Source organism: Cnephaeus nilssonii (assembly GCF_951640355.1).
Source record: "Cnephaeus nilssonii genome assembly, chromosome: 1".
NCBI lineage: Eukaryota > Metazoa > Chordata > Mammalia > Chiroptera > Vespertilionidae > Cnephaeus > Cnephaeus nilssonii.
The window spans coordinates 62,482,768-62,500,630 of record NC_137072.1 but is presented as its reverse complement, the minus strand read 5'-3'; the positions used below and the strand labels follow the sequence as shown (position 1 = coordinate 62,500,630).

At 39.0% G+C, this 17,863-nt stretch overlaps 1 protein-coding gene across 3 annotated transcripts in view; it reads left to right on the top strand.

Annotated features, from left to right (window-relative positions):
* ARHGAP24 (Rho GTPase activating protein 24) overlaps nt 1-17,863 on the top strand; it is a 249,498-nt gene that overhangs the window by 215,001 nt on the left and 16,634 nt on the right. For all 3 annotated transcript variants that reach the window (XM_079782174.1, XM_079782176.1, XM_079782175.1), the window contains 3 exons: nt 11,210-11,342; nt 13,650-13,723; nt 15,980-16,101. In XM_079782174.1, the coding sequence (XP_079638300.1) occupies nt 11,210-11,342; nt 13,650-13,723; nt 15,980-16,101 (329 nt within the window). The remainder of the gene's footprint in view (nt 1-11,209; nt 11,343-13,649; nt 13,724-15,979; nt 16,102-17,863) is intronic.

The window sequence follows — 17,863 nt, the reverse complement described above, 5'->3', positions numbered from 1 at the left end:
CTGTTTTAGCTAAGGCAAGTTCATGAACTGTTTGCCAAGATTTTGAAAATCATATGAAACTAAAATTACAACCCATAGCACTTCAAGTCCTGGGTACAACTGAAGCAAGAAAGGGTTCTGTGATAAAGTCTCAGGTACATATGTTTACTAATGTAAAGACATGAAAATTAGTAGTCATATGCAAGGGTCTGTATACCAGGAGTCAAATTTTAGGAAAAACAGCATATCCCATTTAAACAAGAAATAAAAGCTCATCATTTACATAACCTAACTAGATTATTGCATGGTCATAGTATATTTAGTATATGATTTCTTCCAGTTATCTTTATTTCTGAGTCATTTCTGGGAGAAATGCAAACTAAGCAAGAAGTATCCCACCCCACCTCTTTCAAACTATAGCCCTGTTATTCATTGAATAGTAAGTGCTATTTGTTAAGTATAATTTAAAATTTTATGTAAATGAGTTTTCTCATATCTCTTGAGTAGGTTATTTCTATCCACCTGAAAACAGGTAATCAGAATTGACAGTAACCTCCCAATCATTTTAATTATTCTTGCAATTTTTGGCATATATGTTACAGTTTGTGAATTTAAGAAATATTCTATAGCACAGCCAGAGAAAGTGCCCAAGTGTGGGTATTACACTATCGTTATTCCCAACCTAAATTCAGAATGTCTATGTTTATTAAAAATCCTGAGCAAACCAACTTTGTTCATGGACAACTATAGATACTCTGTGGAACCTTGAAAGCTTGAGCATTCTCCTAAAGCAATTGTAAATAAATTCAATGAAGGTCCACTGGCACTGGGGAGAGAAGAAATCTAACACATAGAGATAATCAAGAAGAGGCTGGATTGATTTTCTTCACACCAAAGAACTTATTGGATATGTGTTTTTAAAAATTCTACAAAAAAATAATATATATATATATATATATATATATATACACACACACACACACACATATATATATATACATATATACATATATATATATATATATATATACACACACACACACACACACATATATATATGTAGTACGTGTGCATGTAATATGTGTATATATAGTATGTGGATAGGCACACACATCTATGTATATAAAAGCCTAAGTGACTGTTACAACCAAACAATCGGATGGCCAGACCATCGGCCGGTAGCTATGATGCACACTGACCACAAGGGGGCAAACGCTCAATGCTGGAGCTGCCTCCTGGTGGTCACTGTGCTCCCACAACCAACCTCCCGTGGCCGGCCAACCTCCCTTGGTCCCTCCCCCCTGCCAGCTGGCTCCGATGGGCCCGGATCGGGACTGGGCGAGACGGCCCCTATTGGCCCCGATAGCCAGCCATGCCGAGGGACTCCACCCATGCACAAATTCATGCACCGGGCCTCTAGTCCTATATAATAAAAGGCTAATATGCAAATCGAGCAAACAGCAGAACGAGTGGTCTCTATGATGCACACTGACCACCAGAGGGCAGATGCTCAACTCAGGAGCTGCCCCCTGGTGGTCAGTGCATTCCCACAGGGGGAGCATCGTTCAGCCAGAAGTTGGGCTCACAGCTGGTGTGTGCAGCAGTGGTGGTGGGAGCCTCTCCCGCCTCTGCGTCAGCGCTAAGGATGTCTGACTGATGGCTTAGGCCCACAAGGAGCAGGCCTAAACCATCAGTTGGACATCCTTCGAGGGCTCCTGGACTGTGAGAGGGCACAGGCTGGGCAGAGGGACCCCCCGAGAGTGCAAATTTCATGCACCGGGCCTCTAGTATACAATAAAATCTCTGTGATTGGCAAACAGGCTATCTATAAACTCTTTATCACTGATGAAATTCAAACAATTCCTTATGTCAATACTTATTCTAAGTAATTATATATGTTATTGATATGAATAGGATCTTAGTTTAATAGAAAAATCTAAGGAACTTCATTGATTTTAGAGTTAATTTCTAGTAGAGGAATTTATGGCATCTTTATAACTTGGACCTTAAGAGTTTGGAAAACATTAATGTCATTTGTAGTACAAGAATGTATCATGTGCATTCGAACAGTACTTCTAAATTACATTTAGATATGACATTAAACCTTGGGTCCAAAATCACTAGACTTGGAGGGACATATTCACTAATTTTAACAGCCATGTTGATTAATATTATAACTAACAGCACTTAAGCTTTTGATTAGTTTCTGGTTGTTGTTGTTGTTGGAATTGTATACATATGTATGTACAAGGTAGCCTATTAAAATAGAGTTATATTGATGTTATACTGTTTTAAGGAACTTTCCTGAATATTCTACATCAAGCTTTATAAGTGTCTCAATCCTATTAAGCCTTTTCTCTCTGATGAAAGAACCTTGGTACTATAATGAAAAACGTCAGATTTTATTTTCATTTTTTGTTCTTAATTTTTTTAATTTACTTAGATCAATTAGAATATGGCTATTTATAAACTGAATCAATGCTCTCCAACATTCTTACCCAAACTAAGTGATAACAACTCTAATGACTAGTCTATAAAATAAGTATATGTGTTTCTGTGTAATGTATATTATCTAAATACTAGAAGTCCAGTGCATGAAATTCGTGCATGGGTAGGGTCCCTAGGCCTGGCCAGCGATCAGGGCCGATCAGGGCCTTCTGCTTGCCAGCTAGGGCCTTCCTTCCCCTGGCTGCCAGCTGCTGACCGGGGCCTTCCTTCATTCTGCACTGCCCCCTGGTAGTCAGCACATGTCATAGCGAGTGGTCGAACTCCTGATCGGTCGAACTCTGAGGGGAAATTTGCATATTAGCCTTTTATTATATAGGATGTTTAAACATTTGCCCTTTGTATTTGAATATGGTATTCAAAAGCTATGTAACAAGGCATTTTACTTGTTATTTACATTTATTTGTTATGATGATAACCACCTATGTGGGCATGTTCAGAGGGTTGGGTGTGGGAAGAGAGGCTTGTAGTAGAGAGACCAGCTAACATGCTGTTATATTAATGGAAGTCAATGATACACTGAACTTGAGCTGTGTCAATGAGACTGCTGAAGAAGGAAGGATCCCATCATTAGTATTTTTTTTTAATATATTTTATTGATTTTTTACAGAGAGGAAGAGAGAGGGATAGAGAGTTAGAAACATCGATGAGAGAGAAACATCGATCAGCTGCCTCCTGCACAACCCCCACTGGGGATGTGCCCACAACCAAGGTATATGCCCTTGACCGGAATCGAACCTGGGACCCTTGAGTCCGCAGGCCGACGCTCTATCCACTGAGCCAAACCGGTTTCGGTGCATCATTAGTATTTTTAAAACTTCCCAGGTGATTCCACTGTGCAGCTCAGTATGAGAATCACTAATTACTGATAGATTTAGGGTCTCAGAACAGCATCATTCAGGTTGACTTCTAGGTTTGTTGTTTGTTTGTGTGACTGCTGATTTCATTTATGGTTGAGAATATGGTAAAGGAATAATTTTGTTGCAGGGATTTCTTTGTTGTTGTCCAGCTGTGTTTGTATAGAGTTCAAAGTATATGGATCAGCTAAGAATTCAATGGAAAAGTATACTTTGTAGTCATTGTAGAAAAGTGGTAGTTGGACTCATGGATTTGTCCAGGGGATGGGCATAAAGTCTAGGAAAACAGAGCCAGTAGTGGAAGAAGAGCTTGGGAACTGACTGGTAAGAATGATGGCCAGAGGAGAAGGCAGAGAGATGGAAGCCACAGGCAAGTGAGGCATTAAAAAACACACACAATGAAATGAGAGTCTTACTCATGGGAATTAGTTGTCAGAAGTAGCAAATGGTCAAATACCCATGATTTTTTTTTTTAGTTTGGGAATGTAGCTACTTTCTTCCACTTGAGGGGTCTGTTATTTGGACTCACAAAACTCAGATGCTCAAAGTAATATCTTCCTACAGATGCAAAGCAGGATATTTTGTTACTCTATTATCTTTTACACACGCAGGGATGTGTGTGTGTGTGTATACATGTGTGTGCATGCACATGTTCATGTATATGGTATGTTGGTTTATATTTATGTAATTAACTAGCATTGTAAGGGAGAGGTCTACACACACATTCTTCTATAAACATTAATAATTCTAGAAGCAGGAAAGAAAAGGTCAGTGTGACAGGTTTAAGCATGAACAGCACCCCTCTCACTATTCTTCTGCCAGGGAACATTAGAGAGACAAGTATGTAACTAGTTGGCTCCAGTGGATGGTGGAGTGGCCATATTTAAATTTGTTAACTTTACATATTGGAACTGCCTCCTTTCATTCGAAGTTTTCCACCCCAAATACGTGTTCTGTATTAGTGCTTCTCAACCTTGGCAGTACATAAAAATCACTTGAGCTTTTTGAAAATCTCAATGCCCAGGCTTCAGCCCAGACCAGTTACATATAAGGATATATAAGACCCAATCATCAGTATTTTGAAGAACATTCCATGTACAACCAGGTTTTAGAATCGGTTTCTTCCATATCTCGTTGATCTATCTGACAATATTTCATAAATGTGGAAAAAATACCATGGCCCTGGCCAGTGCTGCTAAGTGGCTAAATGTCAGCCTGTCGAACCGAAGGGTCTTGGGTTCCATTCCCAGTCAATCCCCGATCCCCAGCACCCAGCAACCAGTCAATGTCCTCTCTCTCTCTCTCTCTCTCTCTCTCTCTCTCTCCCCCCCCCCCCCGCCCTCTCTCCCTCTCTCCCTCCCTCCCTCCCTCCCATTCTCCCTAAAAAGCAATGAAAAAAATAACCTCAGGTGAGGATAAAGATTAAAAATTCCATGGGCTGGGTGGATTAAACAACATTCCATGGGCTGGGTGGTTTAAACAACAGAGATTAACTTATTTTACAGTTCTAGAGAATGGACTGATATCAGGGTACCAACATGATTGGATTCTGGTAAGGCTCTCTTGCTGGCTTATAGATGGCCAACTTCTCACCAGTGTACTCACATAGCCTTTCCTTATTGCATATGCATGCGGGTAAAAGGGTGTGGGGCAAGCTCTCTAGTGTCTCTTCTTATAAGGGCATAATCCTATCGAACCACCCTCACGACCTCATCCAAATCTCATTACCTCCCCAAAGCCCCACATCAAATACATCACATCATCACATCAGAGCCAAGGGTGTCCACATGGGAATTTGGTAGAGGACAATTCAGTCCATTGCAGGAGTCATCATGCAGTTCTCTACCACAGTCTTCTTTTAACACAGAAGACTTGTTTGGTACAATCAGTAAATCAACGTAGTCCAGGACTCTACCTGGAGGTAAAAACTGTCTTTTGGTGTTGTATATAATTCATTGGTGACACTTACATAATGGTAAAAAAAAGCCACAGCAGTTTTAATTCGGTTCAAGTTTCACTGCCCGAAAGTGTACCAGTTTTGCCCTAGCTGGTTTGGCTCAGTGAGTAGAGCATCGGCCTGTAATTGAAGGGTCCCGAGTTCGATTCTGGCCAAGGGCACATGCCTGGGTTGCGGGCTCAATCCCCAATGTGGGGCATGCAGGAGGCAGCCAATCAATGATTCTCTCTCATCATTGATGTTTCTATCTCTCTCTCTCTCTCTATCCCTTCCTCTCTGAAATCAATAAAAAAATATTTTTAAAAAAAGTGTACCAGTTTTGATAGACACAAAAGAAAATAAGTTTGAACAGAGCCAGGCTTTTCTGGTAGACATTTGGTTTAGTTTGGAACTATTCATCACCTTTGGATTTGCTCTTCTATGTCTTGGTGAACTCGGTTGACAGAGCATGTGTTGTTTAAGACATGCTGGTGGCAGTATTCATCTTGGTAGTGCTGTTGACTGATTTCCATCTTACTTATCTTCATGGAGTTCTATGGACATGACATTATTTTTTCTTAGTTCCAAGTGAACTTTAGGTTATCTCACTCTGCGGGTTGCAAATAAGTTCACGATATCTTTAATAACTCTCCATGTGGGTGCATTGGAAATTCACTCTATTCAGTTAAGTCAACGGATTATATTATGTTCTGTGCCTCATATCTGAAGAGAAAATTTCCATTTCTCATTTTGAGGCTTAAAGGTTTCAAGATTTTTCCTGTGTAGTATTATGCTTGTAATTACTGTGGCATTTGGACTGATCTCTGTGTGTGGGTCTGTTTATCGGAGAAGGAGGGGAGAGTCTAGAGGAAGAGGAAGGAGGGACTGTTATCAGACTCCTTTATCCCTGCTCAGCTTAGCAAGAGGCCTCTACTGTGCATAGATTATAAATAACACAGGTCATTTTCACGAAGTATAAAACTATTCTTAAGATTACAGACCTGGCAGGGACTTAGCAGCTATACTATACAGAAAATGTTAAGAAGCTGAACGAATGAAAAATGGTATGGAAACATCTTGGTGATTGGTTAGAGATATAAAACCAAGAGGGATAAAAAAAGATCTCTACTTCACCTAGTGTGTGGCATGGGGCATTGCACACCATAAATGTTCGTAAACTGTATGGTGAGGCAGTGATTTCTAGAACAACCCCAGAATGACCAAAGGGAGACCTCTGAGAATATAAAATTAGGTCAATTGTAGAAGGTCTCATGGAACCCTCCCTTTAAGTATAATAGAAAGAGCTGCAGAATTCAGAAGTACAAGTACAATATAGGTTGTAAACAAAACCCGTATGTTGATCAATAAAGGGGCATATGCTTCGAGCATCTTCTGGCCTGACAGCTCCTTTACTCAGGATCCCCAGGCCTGGCTCTGCCTCTTTGCTATCACTGAATAGAATGTCCACGGTTATTTATCTTAGCTTCTGAAAACAGATTGTACTGCCAGGTGAATGAAAGAGACCTGAGGTTTGTATAATGATTTTGCATTAGCAATAGTTTTGAATTCCTACTAAAAGAGTATTACAATAAAAACCCTCATATATCAGCAATTAGCCAAAAAGAATTTCATATAATGTGCAATTTCCTTTCAAGAACCCCAAAGAGAGTTAATAACAGAACCCATTCAATGAGCTGCTTTGAAGGCCTGATGCACAAAGAGATGTGCGTAGGTGGGTGCTACTGCTGTTGTTATTACTATTATTGGCTGGGTTAGGGGTTTTAATTCTCCATGTACACCAGCTATTGCCATAATGCAGTCACTTGACCTCCCTTAGATGAAGACTGAGATATATTTCTCTGAGGCAAAAAGAACACGTTTTTCTAGGTACATTGGGCAATTAACATACAGTTGAGATATTAAAATAATAGAGGTGATCTTATAGGTAGGGCCTGTCTTTTCTAATTAATTTTATTCTTTTCATAATTAAAAATATTTTTACCTTAAAATTCTAAATGAGTAGACAATATAGAACTCATCTTAACTGGTATTTACCTAATTGGCCATATATTAAGCAAATATTAATTAGGCTAAGTAATGCTCTAGCCAGTTTGGCTCAGTGGATAGAGTGTCAGCCTGAGGACTCAAGGGTCCTAGGTTCAATTCCTGGTCAGGGCACATGCCCGGGTTGCAGGCTGGATCCTTCCATCTCTCTCTCTCCCTTTCCCTTCCTCTCTGAAATCAATAAAACATATTTTTAAAAATTAGGCTAAATAATGAGTTATCAGGAAGAGGTGTCAGGCTGGAAAGTTTGATGCACAATGTGGTTCTGTTATAGAGTGACTTTTTTTTTTTTTTTTTCGAGAAACCCCAGACTTCCTATCGTAGTGGGTAGCATACTGGCAATTGGGGTGGATGCACTGTGAGGCTCTTGAAGTGAATCAGAACCAGCAAATATGTTGGCATCTGTCCAGAAGTGATTGTCTTCTTCCATTCAGTGGGAGAGGACAAAGCCAAAAATGAGAATGTAGAAGTCTTTTTCCTACAAAATAACTTAAGTTTAATAAAGCCCCAAAAAGAGTCATAAATTTAAGTTTTATCCTTTAAGCAAAAAAATTAATAACATTTGCTAATAAAAAAAAACAAGAAAATATATTGTAATTTTTCTTCATTATTTCTATTTAACAGTGTGTGGGTTTATATATACTAGAAGCTAAAAAGCTAATGTAACATATTACCGTAGGGAAGGGATACTATAATCATCCCAGTCCACATCTCTTACCTTGATTCATAGCTCGAATATTTCTATTCTTGGGAAATTACTGCAGCTTTGGAACTAAGAATATTGCTGGCAGATGAAGAATGATTCTGCAGCCTTTCATCCCTCACAATTTTCACACCATCTCGATTAGTCTAACTTTGCAATCGCGCCATCTAGTGTTCAAACGTCCTCAGTGCTATAGCTCAACTTCATTAGAAGCAAAATAATAAAGGAAGTAAAAAGGCTGCAGGTACCAAGAAACCAGCAACTAAGAAGCCCTCAGAAAAGATACCCTCCGCAGAAGAAAAGAAGCCTGCGGCATAAACTTAACTTTGTTTATTCCATAAAGGCCAAATCACTTTGGACAGCTAATTTTAAATAAAAACCTGATCAAAGGCAGTGAGAAACATGAAAAAATAAAAAACAAAAAAACAGCAAGTTACCTTAAAAACAGTGTGCTTGGGGAGAGTAATGAATCCTCATTGACATACTAAAACAGATTTTTGTTAAATATACATATTTCTTATTTCTTATTGTCTCATTTATTTATTTCATAAATATTTTATATATTCTATGTGGTCATACAATTTATACATGATATATTCCATATATTGAAATTATACTTATCTGATATTTTATTTTTATATTTCTCTCTGTACCTACCTATAACTTAACAAAATTGTCATTGACTTTGAACACAACCTAACCCGGTCATAAATTGGGTTGGGTTAGAGTGTGGTTTGGATTCGAGTAGAATCAAAAGATGGGAATAGTTTATTTTAATACTTGGTTGAACTGCCCATCCTATCAGTTCATGGTTTTGTTACTACTGAGGACTGCACCCTCAAGGGTCAGGTGATTTACAACACAGCACAAGAAACACAGAAGGGCTTTGATATGCATGAAGTAGAGTGGTTTGCCAGGAAAAAAATAATAGTGTCTTTCATGTCTTACCATTAAGACTACTTTAGGTCTATATTTAAAAATAAATTGGAGAAAAGTATTTTTAGGAATTAATGAGTTTGGTCACAATTTTTAAGACATCTGGAAGACATGATTTTTATTTTCTTTACAAGCCTTTGAGATGACTTCTATATTGTCTATCAGTTGAGAATTTTAAGAGAAAAAATAGTTACTTAATTATGGAAAGAATAAAATTAGTTAATACAGGCCCTATCAGGTCACCTTTATTATTTTAATATCTGCAAAACGATTGACAGAATGCCTCCTTTGACTCACTTCAGTGTGAAAATGGAAAACCTCTGTCCTTGCTCTAATTCTAAGGGAGGTGAAGTCCGTGGTCCAGTCCCACTATGAGATCTGGTCTCCCTGGCCTTTGTCAGCTCCTCAAGGACCGGACGCTTCCTCTGTTTATCTGCTTTGCATTAATCAGGAAGGTCTCCTTCTATTCTTCAGCTTTCACGTAGTTAATGCTTACACACACGCTTCAGATCTTGGCCCAAACATCATTTTCTCAGAGAAACAGCCTCTAGATTAGTCCTCTCTTGATTGCATCTGATACTTTTCTTATTACCACCTTGTGATTATGAACATTTATTATTATCTGCTTAATATCTGCTGTCCCTTCCCCCCAACCCGCCCCGGGTTATAAGTTATAAGCAGGCTAGAATAATACATTCCTTTAACTCATTGGGGTCCTAGCCACTGTGTTTTCTGTAACGTCTAACACAAATGAGCTGTGTGGGAAATGCCTGATGAAATCAACTTGAGTCCCAAACTGAGAGGTGAAATGCCCATTGTCTCAGCCCACTTAGTTTGGTGAAGTCAACTCTGCTTTCATGTGCTCTTGGGCCAACAGAATATTCACAGAGGCAGGAAATTTCAGTGCCTCTGTTCCAGCTTGTCCAGGTATATCCCTCTGGCGACTTCTCACTTCCTTCAGCGAGGTCTGGGAGTGGGTGTATGTTCTCATTACTGACAAAAATCCCTGACCCCATTCACTACCACTCTTCCTACTTCCTGGGAATCCACTTACCTTTTTATGCCCTGCTCACCCATCACCCCTTCCCATTTTCCTGTCTCTCTGCCCCCAGATAAAAAACAAAACCAAAACTACAGAAAAAGACAACCCCACCTTTTTCTGTCTTTGCTGTCAGCCATCTTCATGGATTAACTGGAAATAGGGAAATACAGAAAACAAAATATAAAATAACATTTCAGTAAATTATCCTGCCACTCTAATATTCAGCAGAGAATAAAAATTTTGTTTTCATGTTAAGTTTTCATTGTTTATTTTTGTAGCACTTTCCTTTTCTTTCTAAAAGATTCTAAGCATTCCCAACTATCTTAGAATATTAGACAAGCGATCATGCTGATATTCAATCATTTTCAAAATGGGCTCTGCTTAAAAGCTGCAGCATGTCATGGCAAGCCTCAGGTATCTATAACCAATCACCAGTGTCTTCTCAGGAATGAGAGATATTTTGAGAAATAAAGTTAAGATTCAGAAGTAATTAATTTTGACATTAAATTCACACATAAGTAAATTTGGTATTTTTTGTAAATTGTGTTCTATTTTATTTAAAGTCTGGTATATACTCATTGTTTTCAAAAGTTAACACTTTTGCTTAACATCAAATACACACAAAAACAAAATGCTGAACTTCCAAATATTTTCAAACCACACTGAGAATTGCAAGTGTCCTTCTATGTATGTTCCTTTTCCTTCCCACCTGCGGTAGCATCTAGTAGGCATCGTCACATAAGTATGTATTTCTTGAAAGCTGGATTGACTGATTTAATTGCAAATTCATATATAATTCTGACACTTAGACACACACACACACACACACACACATCTATATATATAAAAGCCTAAGTGATCGTTATGACCAGTCGACCAAACAACCGGTTGACCAGTCACTATGATCCGCACTGACCAACAGTGGACAGACGCTCAATGCAGGATCTGCCCCCTGGTGGTCAGTGAGCTCGCACAACCAACCTCCTGCAGCTGGCCAACCTCCCGCAGTCCCGCCCCCTGGACTGGGCTAGATGCCCCGATTGGCCCCGATTGCCGGGCAGGCTGAGGGACCCTACCCATGCACGAATTCGTGCACTGGGCCTCTACTATATATATATTTGATTAAAAAAAAATAAAATACTATAAGGTTCAGTCCAAATATGATCTTCACACTTCTCTCTCCACAGCAACACGGATGTGCACACAGTGGCGTCACTTCTCAAACTGTATCTCCGAGAACTTCCAGAACCAGTGATTCCTTATGCGAAGTATGAAGATTTTCTGTCATGTGCCAAGCTGCTCAGCAAGGAAGAGGAAGCCGTAAGTCTCTGCATTTATTTCTACGAAAGCTTTTGTTTGAGGGTTTTGTCAGGGTCCTTTGCCTTTATCATCTTTCCTTTGCCCTATCCTTGGATTGTGTTCCACTATTCTGTGTATTGATATCACACACATTTAGACTTGGCACACATAACTCAGGTCCCATTTTTAATTCCTTCTCTCATCAAAACGAAAAATATGACTGAATAAATGAAATTAGCACTCCTTGCCGCTATGCTCCCCTACAAGGTTAATTGTGGTGCCAAATAGTCTATGAACAAAGTGGATGACTTACTTCATGTTTTCTTTTTCATGCTGTGCCTCTTAAATCACCTCAAATAATGACTCCTAAGAAATCCTACCTACTGCCTGTTTTTGTAAAAACAGCTTTATTGAGATACAATTCAGATACTATACAATCACCCGTTTGAAGTGTACAATTCAGTACTTTTTACTATATTCTCAGAGTTCTGCCACCGTCACCAAAATCTAATTGTAGAATATTAGCACATTGTATCACCCCATAAACTTCATATCTGTTCCCCATGCTTCTCCTTTCCCAACTCTTGGCAACTACTAATCAACTTTCTATCTCTATAAATTTGCCTATTTCGGACATTTCATATAAATGGCATCATTCAATATGTTGTCTTTTGTAACTGGTTTCTTTCACTGTTTTCAAGGTTCATCTACATTGTACTGTGTATTGGTATTTTACTTTTAAATAATATCCCATTATTTATTTATTCATCGATTGCAAGACACATTTCCACTGATCGGCTGTTATTAATGATGCTGCTATAAACATGTGTTCTCATTTCCCTTGGGTATATATATCTAGGAGGTAGAATTGCTGGGTCATATGTGACACTGTTTTCTGAAGAGGCTCCACCATGTAAATTCCCAATGTATGCAGGTCCCTATTTCTCTTTTGCCAACACTTGTTCTCTCTCTTTTTTATCATAGCCATTCTAATGTGTGTAAAGTGGTATATCATTGAGGTATGAGTTGCATTTCCCTCATGGCTAATGACTTTAAATATCTTTTCATGTACTTATTGACTATGGGTGTATTTTTTTGGAGAAACATCATAGACAGATCATTTCCCCATTTTATTTCAGTTATTTATCTTATTATTAAGTTGTAAGAGTTCTTTATATAATTTAGATACAAGTCCCTTATCAAGTCTGTGATTTGAAAATATTTTCTCCCATTCTATGATTTGTCTCTTCATTTTCTTGATTGGTATCCTTTGAAGAACAAAAATGTTTAATGTTGATAAAGCCTAATTTATCCATTTTTCTTTTGTCACTTGTGCTTTTATTTGCATATCTAAGAAGGCATTGTTTAACACAAGGTCACAAAGATTTACTCCCATATTTTCTTTTAAGCTCTTTATAACTTTAGCTCTCACATTTAAGCTGTATGCTCCACTTTCAGTTAATTTGTGTTTATGGTGTGAGGAAAGGGTTCAGTATCATTCTTTGGCATGGGCATATCTAGTTGTCTCACCACCATTTGTTGAAGAGACTATCCCTTTTTTCCTATTGGATTTTCTTGGCAAGCTTGTCAAAATTGCTGACTGTTTGTTATATAATGTTGTCTGTGGTTGCTTTTGCACTAAAACACAAGAGTGGAATAGTTGAGACAGAGACCATATGTCCCAGAAAGCTTAAATACTTACTATCTGGCCCATTACAGGGAGAAGAACAAATCAGATTACATCATCCGATAGCTTTTCTGGGACCATTTATATTTCAGAGGAAGTTCTACAATGAGAAGAAACAAAGCATTTAATCCCTTTGTGAAATTTACAGAAAGATCAGGCTTTCCAGCCCTGCATCCCACCCCAAACGATGTGTCCTAGACATGACCAATTTTGAGAGACTTATTTGTCTGTAGACGTGTGTTTCTCTATGTTTGGGGCATGCTGAAAATGGGAAGGACTCTCAGTACATCAACACTACTTTTTCTCCCCAATAACCTTAGTATAATTGAGGCTACCTCCCATTTTCAGGCAAGTGTGAACAAATGCTTAAAATGTTAAAAGGGCTTCACTTAAATGTGTTTCTCCACAAATAGTACTTGTGGAAATATTTGAAATCCTTTCACATCCTTTAAAATATTTCTAACATTCTCTCTGTGATGGTAGCAAGTTTTTAGGACAGGATCCTACACTGATAATATGTGAAATTAATTTAAAAAAACAACAACAACAAACAGCACTGTATGTCTCCTTTTCCCATTGGCTTTAATTCCAAGATCAATACTTAGAAAGGTAATATTTATTCTCTTTTTCTTTATCCCCAGGGCGTTAAGGAATTAGCAAAGCAGGTGAAGAGTTTGCCAGTGGTCAATTATAATCTCCTCAAGTATATTTGCAGGTAAGAATTGTCCTAAACAAAACCAGACTATATTTAGCCTGACACTAACTAATGTTTGACAGTGAATGAAATCATTTTACTGCTTCGAGCTGCGATGTTGGCCTTTGTAAAATTAAGAGGTTTGACAAAGTGATGTCAAAGGTTCTCTGAGCACTAAGATTGCATGATTCTGTAATTTGTTATTTCTGAAATCTCTCTTAGCTCCACATATTAAAGCTATGTTACTTTGAACTTTAGTCAAAGTTGTTTGTACATGTACCTTGTACTATTGTTCAAGAGAAGGAACATGCTCCTTGGCATGACAAAGGTTTGCATGGGAGGCCAGATTCTACCACTGACTACTTACTTATCTTTATGCAATTTCTTATTTTCTTTGAATCTAAGAGTCCTAATCGGTAAAATGATAGTAACAACACGCATCTCACACTTTTGTTTTAAAAATTAAATTATAGTTTTAACTAATTAGTGTATATGTAATAAGTGCTCACTGCGTTTTATTTTCTTTCAGTTCCTCTCCCACCTCAGACTCATTGAAAAGACATTTGTACTTCAACTCTGTTAGAAAAATAGCTGTGCCTGGCAAAGCTCTCTCTCAGTGACCATATTTAACTTAGAGCCTGGGATGGGAGGCACCATGTCTGTGCTCCTGTTTAAAAAAGCCAAACATAAAATCAAAACGTATTAAATTTAAATAAAGAAATTGATGATTGACACGACTGCAGAGTATCTTAAATGATCACTACTGTACTGGATAATAAAAAGGTTAAATTCTCTTTAAGTAGAAGGGGGAAAGTCTTTGAGAACCGTATTGCAAGTCTTTATCTTCACAATGGAAAAACTTAACTTCTCTTGAAACATTTAAGCAGACTTTTAATTTCCGCTATTTCAAATAAGAAATGGTCGTTTGGCTTTTTGTCCTTCAGTTTTACTATAGTTTAGTCTGTATAACAGTAATGAACATGCGGAAATGGGCACCTTTTTTGAAAAGTCACGGTGTAGTAATGAAGAGCACGAACTCTAGAGTCAGAACACCGGAGTCAAAGGTCAGCTCTTCCACTTCCTAAGTCCGTGTCCTTGGAAAAGACTTAACCTCTCTGGTGCCTCGTGTGTCTCACCTGTAGAATGGGGACAGTCCTAGTACTTACCGCACAGGGATGCTGTGAGAATTTAACAAGTTAGCACAATGACTGACACATAATAGCATGCATTAAATAACACATAAATGAGTTAACTGTTATTTTCCATGATTTCCTTTTTTGTCTTATCGATTAACTCTGTAAGCCATGAAAAACAGAAGTTCTTGCCAAAATGAAGAAGGGAGAGGGAATGAAAAAAAAAAAATGCTGAAAGACTACAAAAACAACCCCTGCCACTAAACTCATTCAGGGGAAGGCTGATTTCATGCCTCTTGTTCGTTAGCACCTAATAAATTGAAACAATTTCTGCTTGTAATTTTCACGTCAGTAGAAATGAGGTTTTAATTTTAAAAATGTTGGATCTCATTTTTTAACAGACTATAAATGGAAAGCTCACAAATTACTCCACAAAGAGGGGCGATTCTTCCCCTCTGAAATAAGGGATTGTACCAGATGATCTTATTTATAATTCTCAAATTGAATACACATATTTAATACTTTATTGAGGCGTCGGAAGGGAACTCATATTCTTCAATCTAGGTCCATATTAGTATTATCCAAACATTTGTTTCTGTAACTGACAGAGGAAACCAAGTCAAGCCAGGCCAGAGGTGATATCTGATATGATTCCTCAAGTCTGATTCTTAATAATTTGCAACATATTTTCTCCACATTTGATTAAGAGATGTTTGAATTACTAAATAATTTTACCTGCATAATCATCGCTTAACATTCTTGAGTTTATAAATATTTTATAACTAGAGGCCTGGTGCATGAAATTTGTGCAGTCTGTGGGGGTTCATCAGCCTGGCCTGGGCCCTCTCACAGTTCAGGATGTCCGACTGCTGCGGAGGCGGGAAAGGCTCCCACCACCGTCGCTGCGTTCGTCAGCCGTGAGCCCGGCTTCTGGCTGAGTGGCGCTCCCCCTGTGGAAGTGCACTGACCACCTGGGGGCAGCTCCTGCGTTAAGCATCTGCCCCCTGGTGGTCAGTGCACATCATAGCAACTGGTTGTTCCGCGGTTCGGTTGATTTGCATATTAGCCTTTTATTATATCGGATGACTCATTTTATCCCATTGGCAAATTTAACCTCATTGTGTTTTGTTCTTACACCCAACAGATTCTTGGATGAAGTACAGTCCTATTCAGGAGTTAACAAAATGAGTGCACAGAACTTGGCCACTGTCTTTGGCCCTAATATCCTGCGCCCCAAAATGGAAGATCCTTTGACCATCATGGAGGGTAAGTAAATGATTATCTTATACCCTGATAAAAAAATCACTGTCTCTTGATTGGCCTAAACTTAATGAGCAAATGAGAGAAATAAGTAAATCCATAATAATTCCACTTATTTTCTCAGGTTTTTTAAGTGAAAAAAATCTTCCCTTTGGGAGTCAGACTTTTTTCTAAGTTTACTAAACATAATAATTGGCTGATTCCTTAGTAACCTTACAAGAATGAATGGAACTTCTATAAGTCATCTGTAAAATATTAGACAAGAACTAGAAAACTCAAGTTCACTTTTGAGTCCAATGCAATTTTCAGAAAATTCAAAAGTTACTGTTTTAAGGTAATATGTTTTTATTAATTTTGGTTTATTTAACTGATTTTAAGAGGTATAAAAATATGATCCTCTATAAGACAATGTTACTTATTTACCTGTGGGTTTCTTTTATATTTGTACATATGTATATGTGTATGTATGTATATATATATATGTGTGTGTGTGTATGTATGTATATATATGTACATATGTATGTGTATGTGCATGTATGTGTATATATATATACACACACGTATACATATGTATGTATGTAGATAGATAGATAGATAGATTTCAGAGAGGAAGGGAGAAGGAGAGAGAGTTAGAAACATCAACAGTGAGAGAGGATCATTGATTGGCTGCCTCCTATACACCAGGAATTGAAACCCAACTCTTGGTGCATAGGTCAATGCTCAACCACTAAGCCACGCCGGCCCGGCATACCCTTTAGTCTTTTATTTTATATATATATATATATATATATATATATATATATATATATATATATATCTTACTAGAGGCCCAATGCATGAAATTCGTGCACGGAGGGGAGTTGTCCCTCAGCCCAGCCTGTACCCTCTCCAATATGGGACCCCTTGAGGGATGTCCGACTGCCCATTTAGGCCCAATCCCAGTGATCGGGCCTAAACGGGCAGTCGGACATCCCTCTCACAATCCAGGACTGCTGGCTCCCAACTGCTTGCCTGCCTGCCTTCCTGATTGCCCCTAACCGCTTCTGCCTGCCAGCCTATCACCCCCTAACCACTCTGCTGCCAGCCTGTTTGCCCCCAACTTCCCTCCTCTGCCAGCCTGGTCACCCCTAACTGCCCTCTCCTGCAGGGTTGATAACCTCCAACTGCCCTCCCTTGCAGGCTTGGTCCCTCTCAACTGCCCTCCCTTGCAGGCCAGGTGCCTCCCAACTGCCCTCTTCTGCTGGCCATCTTGTGGTGGCCATCTTGTGTTCACATGGGGGCAGGATCTTTGACCACATGGGGGCAGCTATATTGTGTGTTGCAGTGATGATCAATCTGCATATTACTATTTTATTAGATAGGATAGAGGCCTAGTACAGGGGTAGGGGCCAGCTGGTTTGCCCTGAAGGGCGTCCCGGATCAGGTGGGGGTTCACTTGGGGTGTGGGGCGGCCTGAGCGAGGGGCCTGTGGTGGTTTGCAGGCCGGCCACGCCCCCTGGCAACCCAAGTGGAGGCCCTGGTATCTGGGATTTATTTTCCTTCTACAATTGAAACTTTGTAGCCTGGAGCGGAGCCAAGCCTGGGGCTCCCTCCGAGGCAGGCAGCCATTTGTGTTGGGGTTATAATTGAAACTTTGTTGCCTTAAGTGGGTGGGCACGGCCAGGAAAGCTTTGATTCCCCTGTTGCTGGCGGCAACCCTGGCCTGCTCTCCCAAGCTCCATTCTGCCGCCATTTGTTTGAATTTGTTTACCTTCTATAATTGAAACTT